The sequence below is a fragment of the Trachemys scripta genome, chromosome 4, assembly GCF_013100865.1.
Source record: "Trachemys scripta elegans isolate TJP31775 chromosome 4, CAS_Tse_1.0, whole genome shotgun sequence".
Classification (NCBI taxonomy): Eukaryota; Metazoa; Chordata; order Testudines; family Emydidae; genus Trachemys; species Trachemys scripta.
In genome coordinates this window covers 90571955-90593210 of record NC_048301.1, presented here as the reverse complement: position 1 = coordinate 90593210, position 21256 = coordinate 90571955, and the positions used below count along the sequence as shown (strand labels likewise).

General features: G+C 39.6%; 1 protein-coding gene across 6 annotated transcripts in view; it reads left to right on the top strand.

The window, feature by feature from the left end:
* Nucleotides 1-13881, top strand: part of PAX6 (paired box 6) — a 31378-nt gene extending 17497 nt beyond the window's left edge. For 3 of the 6 annotated variants that reach the window (XM_034769908.1, XM_034769907.1, XM_034769910.1), the window contains exons 6-14: nt 182-223; nt 317-532; nt 994-1159; nt 7517-7675; nt 8518-8600; nt 8862-9012; nt 9145-9260; nt 11887-12037; nt 13100-13881. In XM_034769908.1, coding sequence (XP_034625799.1) covers nt 182-223; nt 317-532; nt 994-1159; nt 7517-7675; nt 8518-8600; nt 8862-9012; nt 9145-9260; nt 11887-12037; nt 13100-13185 — 1170 coding nt within the window. In that variant the 3' untranslated portion in view covers nt 13186-13881. The remainder of the gene's footprint in view (nt 1-181; nt 224-316; nt 533-993; nt 1160-7516; nt 7676-8517; nt 8601-8861; nt 9013-9144; nt 9261-11886; nt 12038-13099) is intronic. The other 3 variants (XM_034769911.1, XM_034769913.1, XM_034769912.1) reach the window with 3 other exon arrangements.
* The last annotated feature ends 7375 nt before the right edge of the window (nt 13882-21256 follow it).

Here is a 21256-nt window from a genome sequence, read left to right as displayed (position 1 = left end):
TTTAAGGCATATTTGAACATTAATACTAAAATACATTTTTATCAGATTTTTTTCCTCCAAATGTTTTAAAAGTATCACATTTGTAGTTTGTAGGGCCACAAATGTAATTTTTTTTTTTAAGAAAGAAAAAAATTTTCTAAGTAAGTTCTCATACCATTTAAGGTATATTTTTGTGTTATAGACCCATGCAGATGCAAAAGTCCAAGTGCTGGACAATCAAAACGTAAGCTTGTCATTGTTTAATGCATACTTAAACAATTTTATTTTTGTCTTGAAATTATTAATAATGTGATTTTCTGTCCGCTTCCCTATGCAGGTGTCGAATGGATGTGTGAGTAAAATTTTGGGCAGGTATTACGAAACTGGCTCCATCAGACCCAGGGCAATCGGAGGTAGTAAACCAAGAGTAGCGACTCCAGAAGTTGTAAGCAAAATAGCGCAATATAAACGAGAGTGCCCCTCCATCTTTGCGTGGGAGATTCGAGACAGATTACTATCAGAGGGGGTCTGTACCAACGATAATATACCCAGTGTAAGTTCATGAAAAAAATCTTCCTATCTGTTGTGTCCAGTGCCTGGTAGCTGTAGCGAGCCTCTGCTTCCTTTGTTTTGATATCAAATGAGAGGATAGTAGTTCACATCATTTGCATGTGGCAGGGTCAGACAATTTTTTTGCATAAAGAACTTGGTAAATGCCTTAAACATCCGGGTTTTCCTTTACGTCTGCTCCATCAGGAATTCACATATATGCAAGACTAAAGCAAGGAAAATCTCTATGGGGTTATTAATGGAATCTGGTAAATCGCAATACAAAGCGATCAGTCTATGATAGCTGCTGTACTCAGTCAAATTATTATCACATAATCTCTTTAATTATGTCCAGGTTAAATCAATCCATAGCCCTGATGCAGAGGAGTGTGGTGATACTGAACTGAAGTCTTGTTATAAGAGTGCTGCACACTACCATTTTGTTTAATGTTGGTTGCCTTTCAGGTATCATCAATAAACAGAGTTCTACGCAACCTGGCTAGCGAAAAGCAACAGATGGGTGCAGATGGGATGTATGACAAGCTAAGGATGCTGAATGGGCAGACAGGGACATGGGGCACGCGACCCGGATGGTACCCCGGTACGTCGGTACCAGGACAGCCTACGCAAGGTAAGGCAGATCCCAGTCAGATGCGCTTCTGGGCTTTGCAAAGCTTGTCAACAAAAGGGCGCCTCTCCACACAGCCTCGTCTGAGCTCTCCGATGTCAAGCAAAGGCGAGCATGGACGTTGATTATCTGCGCTGTGAATTTCCCCACAGAAAAAATATGTCGAAGTGAGGTTCACTACATCCCTGAGGCTTTTAAAAAGGCAGCGGTTTTTGCAATGTCCCCCCAATGTATCCCTGTTGAAATGAATATTTTACCCCTTTCCAAGAAACCTACTTACTGTTATAGCAAAATCTCCCATTTAAATGCACCGAGAACCACCCTCTTGTAGGAGTATGACAAGTTAGCTCGCTGACAGACTGCGAGGTAAACATGATTGTATCATATTGCGCTTTACTGTAATTGACAAATTATGTGACTGTGAGTAGAACGCATATGGAATGATGGGGAAATAAATGCAGGTATGCGACGCACCTACAGTATAAAGAAGCGTTGGGGCTGATTAGCTGATTGGTTTCCAGTTTGGTTCTTAAATTTTGCATTCAGAATCCTGCTTTTCGGTAAAAAAGTGCCAGTGAAATAGCAACGCGGACCTGGCGTATGTGGGGGAGGCGCCTGAGCTATTGATTTGATCCTTCACCTTGTATCAGCCTATTAATTAGAGTTTCTGCTCAACACCCAAGCTGGCTTTTTGTGCGAGCGTCTCTAAACCCAGAGAGATTGGCCACACTGTAAGGTAACTATCTCTGTAGGGTTGATTATTGTCCCTCCTCAGTGGACCTGAAACAACTTTGTAAATATAGGAACCTGTTTATCCTGAAGATTAATAGGTATTTGTTGTAGGAATGACAAGGGGATAATATAAAGGATAATGGGATGGTCTGTTACATACTTAAGATGGTTAATGGCTCCTTTTTGAATACAGTCTCTGTTCAGGCTCAGACCTTTCCCTAGCTGTGGTCAGTTCTTTAAAGAGGTGTCTATCCAACAACCTGCTTTTTGTTTTCCCCCCGCAAGAAAAAAAATCAGTAACAGTATGCGGAATATCTGGTACAAAGGATGTTTCTGTCACACGCAAGAATTTGTTATGGGAACAATTCTGTCGCTATGTAATTGCTCATTAGAGATCGTTTTGTTTCTCATTAAGGCGACATGAATAAGCGTCTAGTTGAAGGAGACAGCTGTAGAAATGTTCCACAGGAGACCTCTGGACACGATATGGCACCGCTTGCCAATTAGACATGTCAGTTTTAAGAGAAGAAAACAATCCATGAAGGACACTAGAAAGATAGAGAGCAAAGCTCTCGCCTTTTTTGTCTAATATCATCTCCTTCTTTGGAACTGGGAGAGTCCTAATGATCGCCCAGTCCCTGGCTAGCTCAGAGAGAACTCAGCCGAAGTAATGGGTCCCGCACATTTACCTGTGGGCTCAAACTTTCCCAGACAGCCTTTAGTGTTCCCGGTTTGTCAGGAGATAGAAAGGGCATTAGAGAGTAACCAGAGGCTTGCCCTGGGAAGGGAAGGCTAACTAGCGTCCGAGTGCCCTTAATCACTCCCTTAGCCCTGGGGCTGCCTTGTTCCTGCACGGCCTGGCCCTTTGCTTCTGCGGAGGGGGAATGTGGATAAAGGAGCCAACCGTGGCCAACCTATACTTTGTCTATGGATTCTAGATGAGCTGTAGAATTATATATAGAACTCTGCATCTATATGTGCAACCTAATCTATATGCCTGTAGCTAAACTGGCTCGCTATAGCTAACTCATATGATATACGTATAGAATCTACCCTGTGTATAGACAGCTGTCTAAAATGTCTCTGTGTAACCTGTATGCATACAAGTGTCATCTGCCCTGTGTCGCTGTCGCTGTTTGGAGACATCTAAGCTGATGTCTAGCCAACTTACAGACCCGGGTCCCACACTGAGTGGTATTCTCCGTGGGTTTTGACTAGTCATTGCTGGTTTCATAATTCATTTGAATTATTTAGCTGGGTGAAGGTTGGATTTGATCAGGGTGGAGCCCCCACCCAAGGCTGCGTCCCCTCTCCAAAGTACCCAGTCAGGCGGAAGGGGCAGGGGTGGGGGAGCGATCTCGTTTTGGGTGCCTGTAGGTGAAATGTTTCGAGTTTAACCTCCTCAGTCTTTAGGATCTTTCTCCCCCCCCTTTTTTTTTCTTGTTAAATCAAATTACAGGTTGTTCAGAGCCCCGTATTGTATCAACTAAAATGAGTGTCATTTTCGTCAATAGAATTCAAAATTGTTCAGGCACTTTTTTCCTCTCTCTGGGTTTTAGAAAACGTGTTAAATGTAGAGATCAGTGCGGGATGCGAAGCTACACCCATGTGTCAGAGCAGCACTCCGAACAGTGAAACCTCTCCGCATCCAGACAGACTTGAGAGTCTGGGTTTGTTGCTAAATCAGAGATCACCTCCCCCAACCCTGCACTAGAGAGCCCCGGTTAGCTTCTTCCAAACACCCCCTTTGCCCAAGCCCGACATCGGTGGGGATGGGGGGAAACAGACTCGCTGCTTTCCAAAGCGGGTGGGTTTGTAACTGGCCAGAGGCTGATGCGGCCGGGTGTCGAGCGTTGCTTGCAATGGTTATATAATGCGTGTTGTGGGGCAGTTGGGATGTCTTTGTCTCATTGTGTTTGTTAGACTCTTTCCCCCCCTGCGTTGGAGAATTAGCGTTGGGATTGTTGGCGTTGTGTGACATGTATTAGTGGATTTTGGCTTGTTTCTCGCATAGCCTCCCTCCCCCAAAATGTGCCAGGGTTAAAGAGACGCACTAGCCATCAGTCCGAGCTCTAGCAATGGAGAGAGAGTAAAAAATAAAATCAAGCAAAACATTCCCATGCGCATCCAGTTTGGAGCACACCAACCTTGGACCTTGGAGCGAGGGAGAGGCAGGCTGGGGGCGGGGGAGTTACAGACACTCAAAGCAATTGCATCACAAAATTAAAATGAATAAAATGGATTTCCTCTGGAATATTCATGCTGGCGCTAATGTTTTTTCCTTGCAGGGCTATGTTCCTGGGTTTTAAGAGTCCATTACTCAGAAAGCATAAGGCAAGGTTAGGTCTCAGAGGGGGACAAATATGGTCTCAATCTGATAAACGCCATGCAGCAGTGAATAAAATAATGGATACATGAGGGCTGACAGAACAAAAAGAGACATCTCTATCCGGGAGAAATTCTCCAGTGATTTAGTGGGTTTAGGGATCACGGAGACACTGTTTCTTATCTTCCCCCCTCCTTATAAGACTAAAGCCTTCTATAGGATTTAGACACTTTCTCTTTCAACAGATGCTACAATGTTTTGATCCCAGCTCTGCAGCTGAAAGGTGCCGCAATTGGTTTGCTATCTTTTTTTGCTTGTTTTCCGCCTCACTGATTAAGACACTAAGAAACTAAGGAATGATTTTATTTCCCAGAGTCTTTTTTCTTCTTCTTCCAGGAAACAAATCCTACAGCCAGCGTCAGATGGTCTAGCTATAGGATAATGGGACGCACATTCACTCGCTTTCTTACGGATTAGGTCTAGAAGGTGGAACGGCCTATTGAGAACGTTTCTAAAAAGGCCCCTTTTAAAAGAAGACATCTTAATTGTCTGACACTTTAAAAAAATCATATTTGTTATTCCATGGCGAACCTTTAGTTCGATCAACAGTGTTTTAAAAGCACAAGTTTGGGAAAAGGAAGCGAACCAAAGCGAAACTTCCCAGGGGTTGCAAGAAAAGCTGTTTTAAGACAGTAAAAAGCGCTTCATTAAAGCTTTAGAAGGGATGGTTGGCTCCGGAAAAAAAAAAAATATATATATATATTAAATCACTCAATTTTTAAGTTTAAGATTGAGAAACTACAGTTTATTGTTGCAAGATCGAGGAGTATATTCAGTGATCTGGCTGTAACCTCTCTTTTTGTACAAGGCTTGCACATGAAGGAGGCTGTACATTAATAACTGCTGACAAATTACACGGGCACTGGTTTTTGATCACTAACCAGCTTAAATGAAACTAATGTGCGATATAGCCTTTTAAATGAACAAGCCACTGCCGCCAGGGCTCGGATCGGTTCTACCACACGTAACTTCAGGTGGCTAGAAATAAACCAGAAAGAAAGGGATTGATTTTTAAAAAATAGTATTTGAAGACATCACTAGCGCTTTGTGAAAGAAACAGAGCCGGGTATGCAGTGAAAATGCCTTTTACAAGGACGCCTTCCCTAGCGCATTCCAGCGTCCAAGAATTTCAGAATCTCCCTTGTAGTTGTGAGGGTTGCAAGTTTGGTTTCTTCTTCGGTAAACAAGGGTCGGTTTAAAAGTTTGGCTAGGAAAATGCTTCTGCTCCTTAAGAAGCAAGGGGAACTAACAGAGAAGCCGAGATGCCTTTCTAAACGCACCCCCCTCCCCAAATAAAACCTAGGGTGTGAACACACAAGTCCTTGCTTGGGAAACACTTAAAAAGTCACCCAGCAACTTTCACTAGTAAATAAAAACAGACCCTTGTGCTCTAATATGTTAGTTGAAGCTTATCTAATCTTAGCTAAGTAGTTTTCTCTCTTTCTGGTGTTGAGTAAACAGGCTCAGTGTATAGAGATATCCTATTCACAAGTTTAGGGGTGTTCTTTCTTTCTCTTCTCCTATAGAAAGTAAAAATCCTAACTAGCATTGAGTAGCCCAGCCCAGGGGACAGTGATTAATGATAGTAGTGCATAAAGGTTAACATACTTCACTGAAAAGTCTGTTGACTGGGATCCTTGTGATACAATGTGGACCACTGCACGCCTCAAGAGAATCTTTTTGTTGTCCGCCCTGATTGTGTCCTCAAAATTCTGCCCACGAAAGTTTGCCAACCCTCCTGCCCCAAGAGTTTAATAGTTTCCCTTACTCTGCTGGCATTGTGTACTGGTGAAAAGCAGCCCTTTTCTATTCAAGTGTTGGTGGTCATCTCAATAGATCTACAAACGCCCATATGGTGACCACTGTAGATGAATCCAACTGTTTAAATGGGGAAGAAAGTTTGGGTTTTAAAACATTTCAAAGTGTTTGAAAAGATCCTACCAGATTCTGTCACAATTCGCTTAAAGCTTTGAAGGCTGTGCCTATTGTTAGCTGATTATAAATGATATTACTTTAAAGTTGATTTCCCACAATATTTAAAGGATGTAACAGGAGTGTTGCCATTTATTTTGTAGCATAACTTTTAAAGCAAATTAGTATAAGTAGCCCCTGCCTCCCTTAGTCCAGCTTTCATTCAGCAACATCAAAATGTCTTGAAAAATATGCTCTGAAAAGAGAGGGAGAGTTAATTTAGTGACAACTTCTCTGTCTTAACAGAAATGTCCATTCCTTTTGCAAACCTTTCTGGGTGTCTGCAGACACTTTGAAAGACAGCTAGACCAAGTGCACATCTTTCCGTCCTACAGAAATGTGAAAACAATAAAATTTCCCCTTGTTTAATGATAGAAATTACATTAAAAGTGGTGGAAGTCCCCTAATTAAAAATGTACCACTTAAATGATATGCCAAATGTTCAGCTGCAGAATAGCATATTTAGCTAGTTAGTGAACTCGCTACTATTTCTTTTAAAATTACATGTTAAATTTTTAAAAGAAATCTTACTTTTCTCTGGTGCAACACATTACAAAGAATGGACAGTCCTTTTATCTAAATATAAAATTCCATTTTCAGCAATTATAGCCTGTTCTTGGTGATGATATAATTACAGCTGTGCTCAGTAATAGGTGTCAAGGCAATGCACACTCATACAATAGTTGAATAAAACTGCAGAACAATGCAGGCACTTCTAAATTCACAACCTTTAAAATGAAATTGACTGTGCAGAATTCAAATAAAAACTGGATAAATATTTTTTAAAAAAGATTACAAGCTTGGTTTGGTTTCTTAATAGCATTTTCTACAAACCTATCAACATCTAATTGATTAGATAGGAATTACTGATTATAGATAATCTGAAATACTGAACAGCACCATTTTAAATATAGCAATAGGTAAATAAATTCTGCAGAGAAAGGAGACTGGCATGGCTTTTTAGTAAAGATTCAATATGAAGAATGATTTTCACTGGAAATGATTTTTATGCCTGTTTTATTCCAGAGTAAAAAAGGAAAATATAATTATATCACAGTGAGTTTTTATATTTAATATTTATGCCAAGACTGGAAAATAAAATACTATTATATAACTTATGTCATCAGTGAGCTATTACTTTGACACTTTAAGTGTGTTTAAGAAAAGATGTCAGCAAACATGGCTGACCCAGTTTATTATTGTATATTGCAACTATAGGAAACTGGTAGTTGGGCTAAATTTGTTTTAATTTTCCGTTGTGGTTGTTGCAGATGGCTGTCCACAACAGGAAGGAGGAGGTGAAAACACAAACTCCATCAGCTCTAATGGAGAAGATTCAGATGAGGCCCAGATGAGACTTCAGCTGAAAAGAAAGCTGCAGAGAAATAGGACATCCTTTACCCAAGAGCAAATTGAAGCCCTTGAGAAAGGTGAGTGACATTTTCAAACTCCTAAAATAGGAGAGAAAAACAAAATGCATGCCGGTTATGTTCATAGCTAAATGGAAGTGGGGCATTCACAGACATTATATACATAGATAGAAAGGTACATAAAATCTATGCCTCCCACCCTTCTGTTTTTTCCCCCCATCATGCTTCAGAGGTTTATTTATAGGCATTTTTATGGCATTCATCATTGTAGTATCTGAACAGCTGTAAAAAGTTTGATTTTTAAAGAAAAATATGTAAGAGTGCATAAAGATTATCCCGGGCACAATACAATTCTATTCACAGCTCCCCACCAATCCCCTCATTAAAAACATACCAATGTTCCCAAAGTCACAGGGCACACTGTGCATGCTAGCTGAACGAGAGTTATGGAACTCCCAACTGCTGTTCACCCATCCTTGCTACAGGTCACACTGTGACATGCCCAGAGGGTTTGGAGCGAGGGCCTCATGACCACAAAGATCCTGCACCGGCAGCAAACAGCTGTGTGCCAAGCCACTTGCTGGTGAGAGACTCACTTGCTGCTTTGAGTCCCCTCTGACCAGGGTCCTGGAACCCTAACACTCCCTGAAAAATATTCACATTGGACCCAGTCCCACAAATCCTTACCCATGTGATCTCAGTGGGGATACCTATGTGAGTATGGCACAATTATTGCCCCATTACTAGCCCACACAATTTCAACTTCACTTTTACATGACTGTCCTGTAGAATATATAGAGCATGGGAAATGCTAAGAAATAACCTGACGTTTCAAATCTAGCTATGTTAAGTCATTAAAAAAAAGTCTTTAGAACTAATGTGACATTGTTTCTTTTTCTCAGAATTTGAGAGAACCCATTATCCTGATGTGTTTGCCAGGGAGAGACTAGCTGCCAAAATAGACCTACCTGAAGCAAGAATACAGGTACTCAAATTCTTGTGCCCTTAAATTTTTTTATGACTGACTTTAAAAGGTACAAGGAAGCCACTGATCTTGATCAAACATTTGTCCATCTCCAGCTTTGTGAGCATAAACAACAGACATAGGGTTGACTTATACTTAATGGATTGTTATGCTCCAAGGAGGCTGTATGTTAGCATGTGCCATGACATGTAATGAATGATTTGGGGCCATGTAGGTATAGTCTTGCCTATGTAATAATTTAAAAAAACCCTTTATTTTCAGGTGTGGTTTTCCAACAGGAGGGCAAAATGGAGAAGGGAAGAAAAACTGAGGAATCAGAGAAGACAAGCCAGCAACACACCCAGCCATATTCCCATCAGCAGTAGTTTCAGCACAAGTGTCTACCAACCAATCCCGCAACCAACCACACCTGGTAATCTAAGACATATATTCAGATTAATTCATCCTTTTAGGGAACTAAAACATAATCCTCTGACTATATATAACAAATGTTATCGAAGCTTAAACTAATGTGTTCATCTCCTATTTGTCTATTTTATTATAGTTTCCTCTTTCACATCAGGTTCAATGTTGGGCAGAACAGACACTGCGCTAACAAACACATACAGTGCTCTGCCACCCATGCCTAGCTTCACAATGGCTAACAACCTGCCTATGCAAGTAAGTAATATAATAAGTTATCTATCAGATAAGTGATGAATGGCCAGATCCTCAACTTTGTGTGCCAAAAGGTCCCTCAGAAGTCAGTGGAGCTTGGAGTGTGCCAGGAATGTAAGGACAGGCCCTCAGTACGAATTAAGGAAGAGATTTTGAAAGGCACAAAGGGCAGTTAGGGATCCCAGCTCTCAGTGCAAGTGAATAGACGCTGAGTGTATAACACACCTGTGTGTCTTTGAAAATATTTCCCCTACAGTCCTAGCAGAAACAAAAAGGGAAGAGCAGCAATAACGATTAGTGGAGTGAAGAGAAATTTAAAAGACTAAAATTATATAGTTTGGAAAGGAGAGGAGTGGGGAGGGTTAAGTTATATAAAATAATGAATGGTATTGTGTGGAGAAGGCCAATTGCACTCAAAATTAAAAGGCAATAAATTTAACATGAAGAAATTAAAATAACTGTTTAAGAAAAAGATGATTAACTTGTGGGACTCCTTGCTGCAGTATTATTGAGGCAAGCAACTTAGTAAATTGCTAAAAGGATTAGATTTTTACTGCTCAGGTGATATGGCTTTGGGCACATTAGGAACATCTGAGAAAGAAAGATGTCAATGGCACCTGCAATTATGCTAGCTAAGTTAAGATTCCAAGAGCTGTTGATCCTCATGCTTGAAAGCATATAGTGATCACCAGAAGGGTTCGGAAGGAATCTACTCCTCTGGGGACTCCTCTATAGTCCTTTCAGATGCAAAATATAACTTTTTTAATGGGGGGGGAGGGGGAGGCTGGGCATTGTAATGGTACTGGCCAGTTGTGAGGGTTTTATAGCCTTGTCTGAAGCATATAGCATTGATCACTGTGGCAGACAGGATATTAGATAAGATGGGCAATAGAGCTATTCCAGTGTACTAATTACTATGTTACTAATTGCTCAGAATCAGCCAAACAAAGTTGGTGCTGCAGGCAGAATCCCTCAAACTTGTAGAACAATGAAGCAGTTATACTGTTATTTATTGATATTTGAGGCCTTTGGTGCAATTCATGTCAGTCAGAAAGTGGATGGCAAAATGTATGCCAGAGATACATGTTGGGAGTGCAGGAGACCCTCTTAAACTTCATTCCTCCTTTGGCTTGCCATTTATTACAGAGGTAAAATAATTTTAGGCACCTAACTCCCTTAGCCCCCTTTGAAAATCCCAGCCTAAATATTCATTGCTGAGAGATGACTGTATAATTCATAAAGGTGATGACTGAAATGAATTTGTAAGTGGATTGTGCATGGTCAGCCTTAATCAATGACAGTGTATGTTCTACCATGCATATTTTGTAGTGTGTAGATAGTGTGTATGCATGTAAGGAATATTTGCTTGTGTGGTACAAGGTTTTGTTGTCATGAATTTGGGGCCAATTTCAGTTGTTTTGAGTAGGGACCTACCAAATTCATGGTCCATTTTGGTCAATTTCACAGTCATAGGATTTTAAAAATAGTAAATTTCATGATTTCAGCTATATAAATCTGAAATTTCATGGTGTTGTAATTGTAGGGGTCCTGACCCAAAAAAGGAGTTGTGGGGGTCACAAGGTTATTGTAGGGATAGTGCTGCGTTCAGAGCTGGGCAGCTGGGTGGCTGCTGGCTGGGAGCTCAGCTCTGAAAGCAGAGCCGCCACTAGCAGCAATACAGAAGTAAGGGTGGCATGGTATGGTATTGCTACCCTTACTTCTGTGCTGCTGGTGGCAGGGTGCTGCCTTCAGAGCTGGGTGCCTGGCCAGCAGCCGCTGCTCTCTGGCCACTGAGCTCTAAAGGCAGAGCAGTTGTAAGAGTGGCAGTACTGTGACCCCCACTAAAATAACCTTGTGACCCCCCCTCATCCCCCGCAACTCCCTTTTGGGTCAGGACTCTCTGATTTGAGAAATGCTAGTCTCCCCCGTGAAATCTGTAGAGTATAGGGTAAAGGACACAAAAGACCAGATTTCATGGGAGGAGACTAGATTTCATGGTCTGTGACACATTTTTCATGGTCGTGAATTTGGCAAAGTCCTAGTTATGAGTAATCCCCCCCACTGACATGGATACCACCAAGAAATACACTGGAAAAGTGTGTGTGTGTGTGTGTGTGAGAGAGAGAGAGAGAGAGAGACACACACACACATACACACACACATATGCTGGTATACTCCAGTGATGTTACTTCTGATTTACATAAGTGTATGTGAGAGCAGAATTGGGCCCACACTCAATCTATCTGCACATGCAAATATCATGAGGCCTATTCTCCTCTGCATAAACAACAACAAGGCCAGCATTTCAAGCTTGGGTGCTGAATGTTAGGGATCTAAATCGGTATTTAGGCACTTAGATAAAATGGCCTGATTTTCAGATACGCTGAGCACCCTCAGCTCCTATTGACTTTAATAAGAGTGGTGACTGACCAACACCTCTGAAAAGAGACCATTTAAGGTCCTAAATATGGATTTAGAAGACTAACTTTGGCTTGTTTGTGCTTATGCAAAAGAGGCTAGGTCCTATGAAACTTCTGTGTGCTGGTAGATACCAATAGATGAAATGGAGGCTTCAAATCATTTTAAATTAATAGATTTGTAACATTATTTTGTCCTTTCCTCCCCACAGCCCCCAGTACCCAGCCAGACCTCCTCCTACTCTTGCATGCTGCCCACTAGTCCGTCAGTGAATGGGCGGAGCTATGATACGTACACACCTCCTCACATGCAGACACACATGAACAGCCAGCCAATGGGCACCTCTGGAACCACTTCAACAGGTAGGTGTCCATTAATTTCTTCTATGAAGATAAATTTCCCATAGTTTGGTTTCACCAGTATTCTACCTTGTCTTTCTTTTAGACTAATATTCATTTGGTGCTAACCATCTGGCTGCCAAAAGGTCCAAACCTGTTACCATTGGCTTAAATAACAGCAGAATTTGACCAAAGGCCAAAATGTAAAACCTTCCTTGGCTTTTGAGGTGTCCATTGAAATCTTATTTTAAGTTACAACCGAGAGGAGAGACAAAAACTGGTTGCTTAAAGGAAGTGTCCTAATGAAGGTGCAAGAGAATTTTTCTCAGGATGGCCCTGATCATATCAAACAAGTAGGCATGCAATTAACTTTATTACTGTGTGTAGTCCCATTGATTGTAATGGCATTGCTACTCATAGTAGTAAAGTTAATCATGTGTGTAAGTGTTTGTAGAATTGGGGCCTACATTTGCAGATGCGGTGGGGCAGAGTTTTAAGACATGAGGGTGTCTATCAGGCTGATCTCTTGTAGAGGCTTCAGTGTATTTATAATAAGGGAAACTAACTGAAATGAATGAACAAACCATCTGTTGTAAACAGGAGCAAATTAGACACATTTCTGAGAATAAAAAGACTTTGATAGTGAAAACTTTTATACGTTTTGGGCCAGATTCTCAGCTGGTGTAAATAAGCTGAGAATTTGGCTTATTTTTATCTTATGAAATGAAAATTTATTGGTAATAACAATTCAATTCTATAAAAACAACGAGGAGTCCGGTGGCACCTTAAAGACTAACAGATTTATTTGGGCATAAGCTTTTGTGGGTAAAAAAGTGGGTTTAAAGTGCCACCGGATTCCTTGTTGTTTTTGTGGATACAGACTAACATGGCTACCCCTCTGATACTTAATTCAATTCTATTTGTTCAGAGGACTTTTAAAACATACAAACAAATCCTAAGATTCTGTAAGTTGGTAGGTTGATTTAATACTTTCCAGAATACAAGAACAACTCTTTAAAACTGTAAAGCAGAAAAATGTGTTCTATGTAGAAAAGCTAAAACATATATTTCACACTCATTTTTCAGGTCTTATTTCACCTGGCGTGTCAGTTCCAGTTCAAGTTCCAGGCAGTGAACCTGATATGTCTCAGTACTGGCCAAGATTACAGTAAAACATGTGTTAATTCTGTAAATGACTATATGGACAACAGTTGGATGTTCAGCAGTATTTTATAAAGGAAGAATGGCTTCTGTACTGCAACTGTGCCCTATTCTGTAACACATGGAAAAGACTTTAACATGGACCTTTGTACACTGAAGGCATTATATCAGTTGGAACAAATCTTCATTTTGGTATCCAAACTTTTATTCATTTTGGTGTATTATTTGTAAATGGGCATTTGTATGTTATAATGGAAAAAAAAAGAACAATGTAGACTGGATGGATGTTTGATCTGTGTTGGTCATGAAGTTGTTTTAAAAAAAAAGAGGAAGCCATGATCAACAAGCTTTGCCACGAATTTAAGAGTTTTATCAAGATATATCGAATACTTCTACCAATCTGTTTATAGATTATGGACTGATGTTCCAAGTTTGTATCATTCCATTGCATATAATTAAACCTGGAACAATACGCACTAGATTTATGTAAGAAAAATATCTGTTGGTATTTCCAAAGGTTGTTAACAGATGAAGCTTATGTGCAAACAAGGGGTAAGAGAGAACTTCAATGAAGAAAAGAGTTTGATAGATAAAAGGTAGATTGTGTCTTCGATATAATCCAATTTGTTTTATGTCAAAATGTAAGTATTTGTCTTCCCTAGAAATCTCCCAGAATGATTTCTATAATAAAGTTAATTTCATTTATATTTGACAAGAATATTCTATAGATGTTTTATACACATTTTCATGCATCATACATTTCTTTTTTGGTCGGCAAAAGTTAATTGTTCTTAGATATAGTTGTACTATTGTTCACAGTCCAATCATTTTTGTGCATCTAGAATTCATTCCTAACCAATTAAAAGTGCTTGCAAGAGTTTTAAACTTAAGTGTTTTGAAGTTGTTCACAACTACATATCAAAATTAACCATTGTTGATTGTAAAAACCATGCCAAAGCCTTTGTATTTCCTTTATTATACTATTTTCTTTTTAACCTTATAGTGTGGTGTTGCAAATTTTGTTACCCTATTAGGTTAACATTATATATTGACTGAGTGTTAGTTTGAATTTATTTTCAATTTTCAATATTGGAGGTCCTCAGAGAAATACCTTTATAGATGTTATGACTCAAGCATGCTGTAATTTGGGTTGAAAAGATTATAAATTCATCTAAAGTCAATCTATACAAAAATCAGCTTATATAACAGTATTTCTGAAGGAGGAAAACGTTTTCCAATCTGCATAGAGATTTATAATTAAGTGCTAAATGAACTCAACAATATAGCAGAATTTTCAATGGGGACTGTGCTTTGGGGGCTACTGCTCAGGCCAGTATTTGGATTCTTTTTATATATATATATATTATATATATTATATGTTCTTGGCTATAAACAATTATTTCATTTAGGATGTTTTTAAAAAGCAGCTGTGTTTGTAACGAAAGCAAAGTTCTTTTGGAAAGCTAATACCAGCCCTTTATACCTCCACACAGCATAATCTTTATGTAATTTTCCACTGAACCTATAACCTGGTTAATATCTCAACATGCTTTATGTGAGGGTTGCTAATGTGGATGTGGGTGGAGAGCGGCATGTCAAGAAATCATGAGAGAAGACAAATCAACAGGCAACAACAATGCAAACTGTGACTGGCTAGCGAAAGCTAAAAGCCTTTAGTTATTGGCAGCTAAATCTAAACATTCCCACATCTATGAAACTGCTTCATTGTAGTCCAGTTGTTACTTGCAGTGCTGCAATGAAGAACAGATCTGATGCTTCAAAAAAACCCACCCCCCAATTCACAGCGAGTTTGGAGCCTGTTATATTTTGTGGGCTGTGCAATCCAGCACATAAGTAGATACAGAAAACACTTTGCTGTAAACTTAAACTAACAGAAATTGTGGTGCTGAGCGAATCACTACACCATTGACAGGATTAAAGGCATCTAAACACACACTCCTTTAGGACATTGATATGTTCCATTCAAAGCACAAGATGATTTTTAATAAAAGAAAATTAAAAACCTGACAGGAGCAGAAATGTATGAAAGCTAAACAACATTAGATTAAATCTTCCTTTTTTACTGATATTTGTCTATTACAGTTAATAGTTGTAATTGCACAGAAATTACCAGCTATAAAATATTGATTTAAAAGGGAGATTTTTCATTTAAAAATTCTATCATTTATACATTTCTGATGGCTACAGTTATTGTTTTTATATATGGACAGCTGCATACTAAATACAGAATAAATTGAATCTTTGCATATAACAATATACACAGTTTCTGTGTGTGTGTGTGTGTGTGTGTATGTGTATACAGATACACACACACATACGGTATCTTCATTAGTAGGCCTAAATCAAATTACTACGACTATAAATGCTCGCTCCAGCACCTGTAATTAATTGTGCATGGGATTTATTATGGGAGGTCAAATGAAGACTTTGTGGAGTCCCCTTTCAAAAGACAACCTGTGTGTATATGGTGTGTTTAATATTAGCTAGCCACACAGATTTGTGTGTGTATTATGTAATATATATACATTCTAGGTGAAAGCCCATCCTGTCGTACAGGCGTACTTTGTAAAGTGTAAAAAAGCTGAAAATGGCTGAGAACTTAAAAATTGGATGGTAATAGACTGCAAAGGCCAGTGACGATTGAACCTGGTAATATTTTAAACAAAAAGCATTCTTAACCATGCTTGTAGCTGTTTCCATTGCATCACCATTGACTCACCAGGCATTCTAGGCTTCAGAGTAACAACCCTGGAATCGCTCTCTCTCTCTTTCTATACATAATATGAGAGATGGAGACATAGGGGGAAATAATTGCCATTTTTGCAGTTCCAAATGCCAGCACATGGATATCTCACTAGCACATATAGTCTAATTCTCTTCTCACACAGGTTTTTGCACAAGTGTGTAGCACCACTGGCAATATTCCTGATAGATGCAAGTATGATCTCAGATGTATATCCTATATATGCTGTAAAACTATCTCTGTCTCTATTAATATACAGGGCTAGCTCTAGGCACCAGCATTCCAAGCGTGTGCTTGGGGGCGGCACTTTTCAAGGGGCAGCATTCAGTTTTGTTGTTGTTGTTGCTGCGGCGGCGGCACTCCGGCCCCATTTTTTTTGCTTGGGGACGGCAAAAAACCTGGAGCCGGCCCTATTAATATAAGGTCACCATGGAAGTAGAAACTGAACTGTAATGTGTTCTATATGGACAGTGCGCACGCGCACACACACACACACACACACACACTCTCTCTCTCTCTCTGAATGTGGCACTTATTGGAGTGAGAGTTTGGTTAACTATAGCACGGAGGCAACATTTCTGGCTCACTGGCTGGTTTTCCTGTCCCTGTAGTTGGCGGGGAGGGCACTGGGGAAAGTCCCTGGCTGCTGCACATTAGGGAGAAGTTAGGACAGTTGGTCCCTGAGCACTGCTTGCCTGGAAGGGCTCTTACGCTCTGTGCCAGGAGGCATTATGAGTTATAGCGTTGCTGTGGAGTGCACTAGAGGACATGTGTCTAGAGTCCTGTCAAGACCCTCTTCCCTAGGATGGGTGGGGGAGTGAACACAACCTCTCAGAATGTGTGAGCACTAATGCCAGTTCCTGGTTACTTGCTCAAGGGCAGGCTAGACCTCAAAGCAACCCAAGTATCTAACTGGGCACAGAAAGCTTTCCCAGTATTTGAGAGAGAGAGAGAGAGAGTGACAGACAGTGAGAGAAAATGTGAGAACTATGTGCTTCTTTACCAGGAACCAATAGGAAAAAGGAACTGACAAATAGTGCATAAATTAAAATCTTCAGTGTGCTCTGAAGAGCATCTAATGATCATTTTCATTATCCTTAATGAAGCCAAAATTTCACTTTACCCTTCTACAGATGTATTAGCCAAGACGATTGAAATCTAATATAAACCATCACTCAGTGTCACTCAGATATTTCTGTTAGCCTGATCCAGTTCCCACTGAAATGACTGAGAGTTTAGCCATTGATTCTAATAGGAGTATGCCTTTTCTGTGCATTGGCTTAACCTCCCCCGTATTTCGTTAGACCATCTTACACTTCATTTATCAGACCATCCAGACAGCTCCCATGCCATTTCCCAGTTACAGGCTCAACAGGAATCCGTATGTGAACACTGGCTTACTAATACTGTATTTTGTATTTCAAATATTCTGTTCTAGCTATGATATTGACATCTACAAGTGATAAGCACAATAACCGAAACATTTTAATAAATAGGGTGTATATCTTTCAGGTCAGTGCCCTTTACAGACTATATACATAAGGGAATCACTTCTGAATCACACTGCTTAGCTGCTGCTTTTAATTGTTTCTAAAAGGGGCACATGAGTCAAATGGCACCTATTTAAATGAGCCAGGAAGTCATGTTGCAATCTGGACTGTAAAACCCACGGTGGAGGTGCAGGTGGGGAAGGGAATTCCGCCATTAATTTTTAACCATAATTTATTTATTTACAGGTAGAAGGCTAGCAAAATGATGCTGGATGATTTCAGATTGGTTTAATCCAATCAGTGTGCTATGAAGTACATTTTTCAGGAGGCAGAACTGTATTGTTGCAAACAACAGACTAGGACTGATAAAGAACTTGGTTAATTCTTATATCTATGCCCTCTCCTAGTAGCCAGAGCTCTCGGGATATTTTATTCTGATTGATTTATCATACATTATTATAATTGAATAAAATGTACTGTTTAATTTTCTCCAACAGCCACAAGCCTAGCTTTATTTTAAAGCTAAACTTCTCTCTGCATTTTCATGGTAGTATAAAATTCAATGGAAACACTTAAAAATGCCTTATTTATTTTGCCAGTTCACTGCCACTTGCCCTTAACACCAACAGGAGTCAAGTACTGCTCCAAGTGCAGCTAAAGAGGCACTTCTGCTCCATCGCCAGCCGTGTTAGTGCTAATTCAGGCACACAAGGTCATAGCACCGCCTTTCACTTGTCCCTTTCTTAAAAAGAAAACTGCATTTTGCTCAGCCAGGCAATCTGGAAAGAAAGATTTTCATGACAATTGGCATTTCTGAGACTTCTCCTGGTGATGGCCCTTTTTTCAGAAAAGTGGCCTGGCAGGAAGGGATGTTTCATACCTTGTGAGTTTCAGATTGCTGGGCCAAAAGAAGTGGACAGAGTGCTTTTAAAGGACTCATCATCAACAAGCAACCTGCTTGGTTAACGAACAGAAGCCTGCAAACCTGTTCCTAATTCAGTAGCTTTGGTTTTTAATCACAAATATAGGACCTCCATGGTGGGGATTTTTCTTAAAGAAGTGGAGGTCATGGCTCACGTGGGCAGGTGTGCAATGAGGTAATAATATGAGGTAGTAGAGTAGGAAAGCACAGCAGAATTGCTCCAACCTGATTGCTTAACTAAACTACTTTTTCCCAATTACTTATTTTATTTCCTTGAACTTTCAAGGTTTATTTTTTTTCTTGTTGTCTATTTGTTTATTTTTATTGCAGAAATTCCCAGAGGCTCACTCAGGACTGGACCCCCATTGAACTAGGCACTGCTCAAACACATATGGAGAAACAGACCTTGCCAGAAGAATTTACAGTCTAAGGCCTTCATTCAGCCTGATCCATGTGGGTAGACCCCTGCATCTGTCAGGAGCTCCATTGACTTCAATAGGACTTGACACAGGTGTCTGGGCCCACACACACACACATTTCAAAATTGGGATCTAAATTTTGTGGGTTTGTTTTTCATTTAGAAGTGTAGGTATCCTGTTCCTACAGGAAAGATGCTAGAGTTTAGCTTCGAGTTTCTTACTCGAGTATTAGCAGGAAAGTCACCTGGCTCACACAAAGGCAGCTCACATAGTTTTGGCTAGTGTACATGGGTCCTAGTATGAAGTCTAGACACCCCACTCACTGGACACTGGCCTCAGAAGCTGCATTGCGTCTGGGTCAAGTATTGAACAGAGGTTTTGTGAGAGCCCCAGCAAAGGTTCATTTTTTTCAGGTGCCTGGCAGGAACTGTAGCTTGCATTAAATCCCCCAGCAGAGGTTGCAATTGCTTCCAGGCACCCAACAGGCTTCACGTAAATTCTAGCAGTTAAAAATTGTAAGGGTTATGAACTGTTGTTTTTCCTCCCTTGGGACATGTGAGCTCCGCCAGCTGCACCAGCAGAGTTTGCAAATTCCTTGACTCCTGACAACTTCTCTCATGCAACTTACAGGCTCCGTCGCCTGTCCTGTGTTGAAGCTGAAAAGTTCTGTGAACAGATTTAATGATACCTCACAGAAATAATACATGGAAAAATTAAAGGGATCTGGCTGGCACAGAAACCAAATACTGCAAACATATTTCTTTGTGCATGTTACAATTAATACCTAGCTTCTAACAAGTGAACATTTTAAAAATCACTCTTTGTCAGGTTTTGTGCTAAATGTTTACTTTTTGCTTTCCTCTCTGCTTGGACAATTAAAATCAGTGAAATCTGCTTCAGATTTTTAATTCTGCAATGTTTGTGTTTCAAACACTGCAGAGGAATGTTGATGTGTTTTTAAAACCCCTTTTTTCAGAATTTGTTTTACATTTTGGAAACTGTCCTGTTTCAGGTTTTAGAAAAGCATGTCCTTGTTTTAATTTGGGCTGAATTTAACTTAACAACATTCCATTAAATAAGTTAAGGCCAAATTTGGCAGTCATTGCTTGAGCAAATCTCCTATTGGGCCTGATTTTTCTCTCTTATATTGGTTTTACACCAGACTAACTCAATTATTCCTGAGTTACAGCAGTGTAAGTAAGGCGAGATACAGGATCAATGCCTTCAATGGATGTTTTGTTTGAGCAAGGATTGCAGAGGAGCCCATTAAAATAGGGGCCCTGATCTCATAGCAGGATCTGCTAGCATTACACCTGTGCATTGATTTAAATGTATTGATTTAAATTATTTAAATTAGCATATGCAAAAGCAAGTTCAGGGCCAAGAACTACAGAAATGTAAAGCAAAGCCAAAGAGCTCAATCTCATTGAGGTCAAATACCTAAAACAAGCTTGAAGCTTTTTGGCCACTCTGTTTTTAAATTGTGAGTGGACAATTTTAAAAAAGAGAAAAGCTCCTTATTTCCCTAAATTTCATAATTCAAAACCAGCTTGTTTGATTAATCTCAGACTTACTCTCTTCTGGTCTAAGACTAAGCCTATGAAACTTCAAGCAATACAAAGCCTTCAGGCTGGTTTACTCTGGTTTTGCTCCATGGTAACAGACCAGTTTTCAAAATGGGAATGATCAGGATATTTATAATTTATACCTTTGCAGTTTTCCCAAGGTTGTGTTTTGAATAACTGTTATTTTAAATTAAATTTTAAGGTGGAACCTTGTTGGTTTGTGTGTTATCACGTATCAAATCTGAAGTAGTTTAATTCCCATTTTCCGGTGATAATAGCTATTGTTACATAAAATTGATTCAAGCTGCATCTTCAAAATTGCTTTACAAATTTCTTTACAAGTACATTTTTAAAAAGCTATAGTTTAATCTATCATCATATTCTCCTCACATTCCAAATACCTATATTTTGATAGCTTCAGCACAACATAAATTATATAAAGAATCCTTATCTGACATATTAAAGAGTCAACACTTTAAATTTCATTACTGCTTTCTTCACTGTTTGTCATAATTGTGTAAAGATCTGGTGGTAAGTTTGAATTGGGAATGCATTTAGCAGAGAGACTCTATTGTCTCTATGCTGATATGTTATATACCTAATATCAGCCTCAATGCAAGAAGTATGGTGGCTTCAGCTTGAAGCCCACTAAAAAGTAAGTGGCTCAATTTTTTATTTTTCTTAAAAATAACCTGAAAACAAAACACTAAACTCTACAATCCATAACAGCTGTTCAGGAAAGGAAAATACCTATCTAAACGGAAGTGTGAATCACTTTCATTCTCATAAAGACATCCCAGCCAAATCAACGCTAAGGATCTAGAGGTGGTGTGCATAGTGGAGTCAGCAATGAATTATGGCAGTCTGTGAAGAAACAGAGTCCTTCAGGTCAAGAACCTGATATGCCTCCTATAGTAAAAAT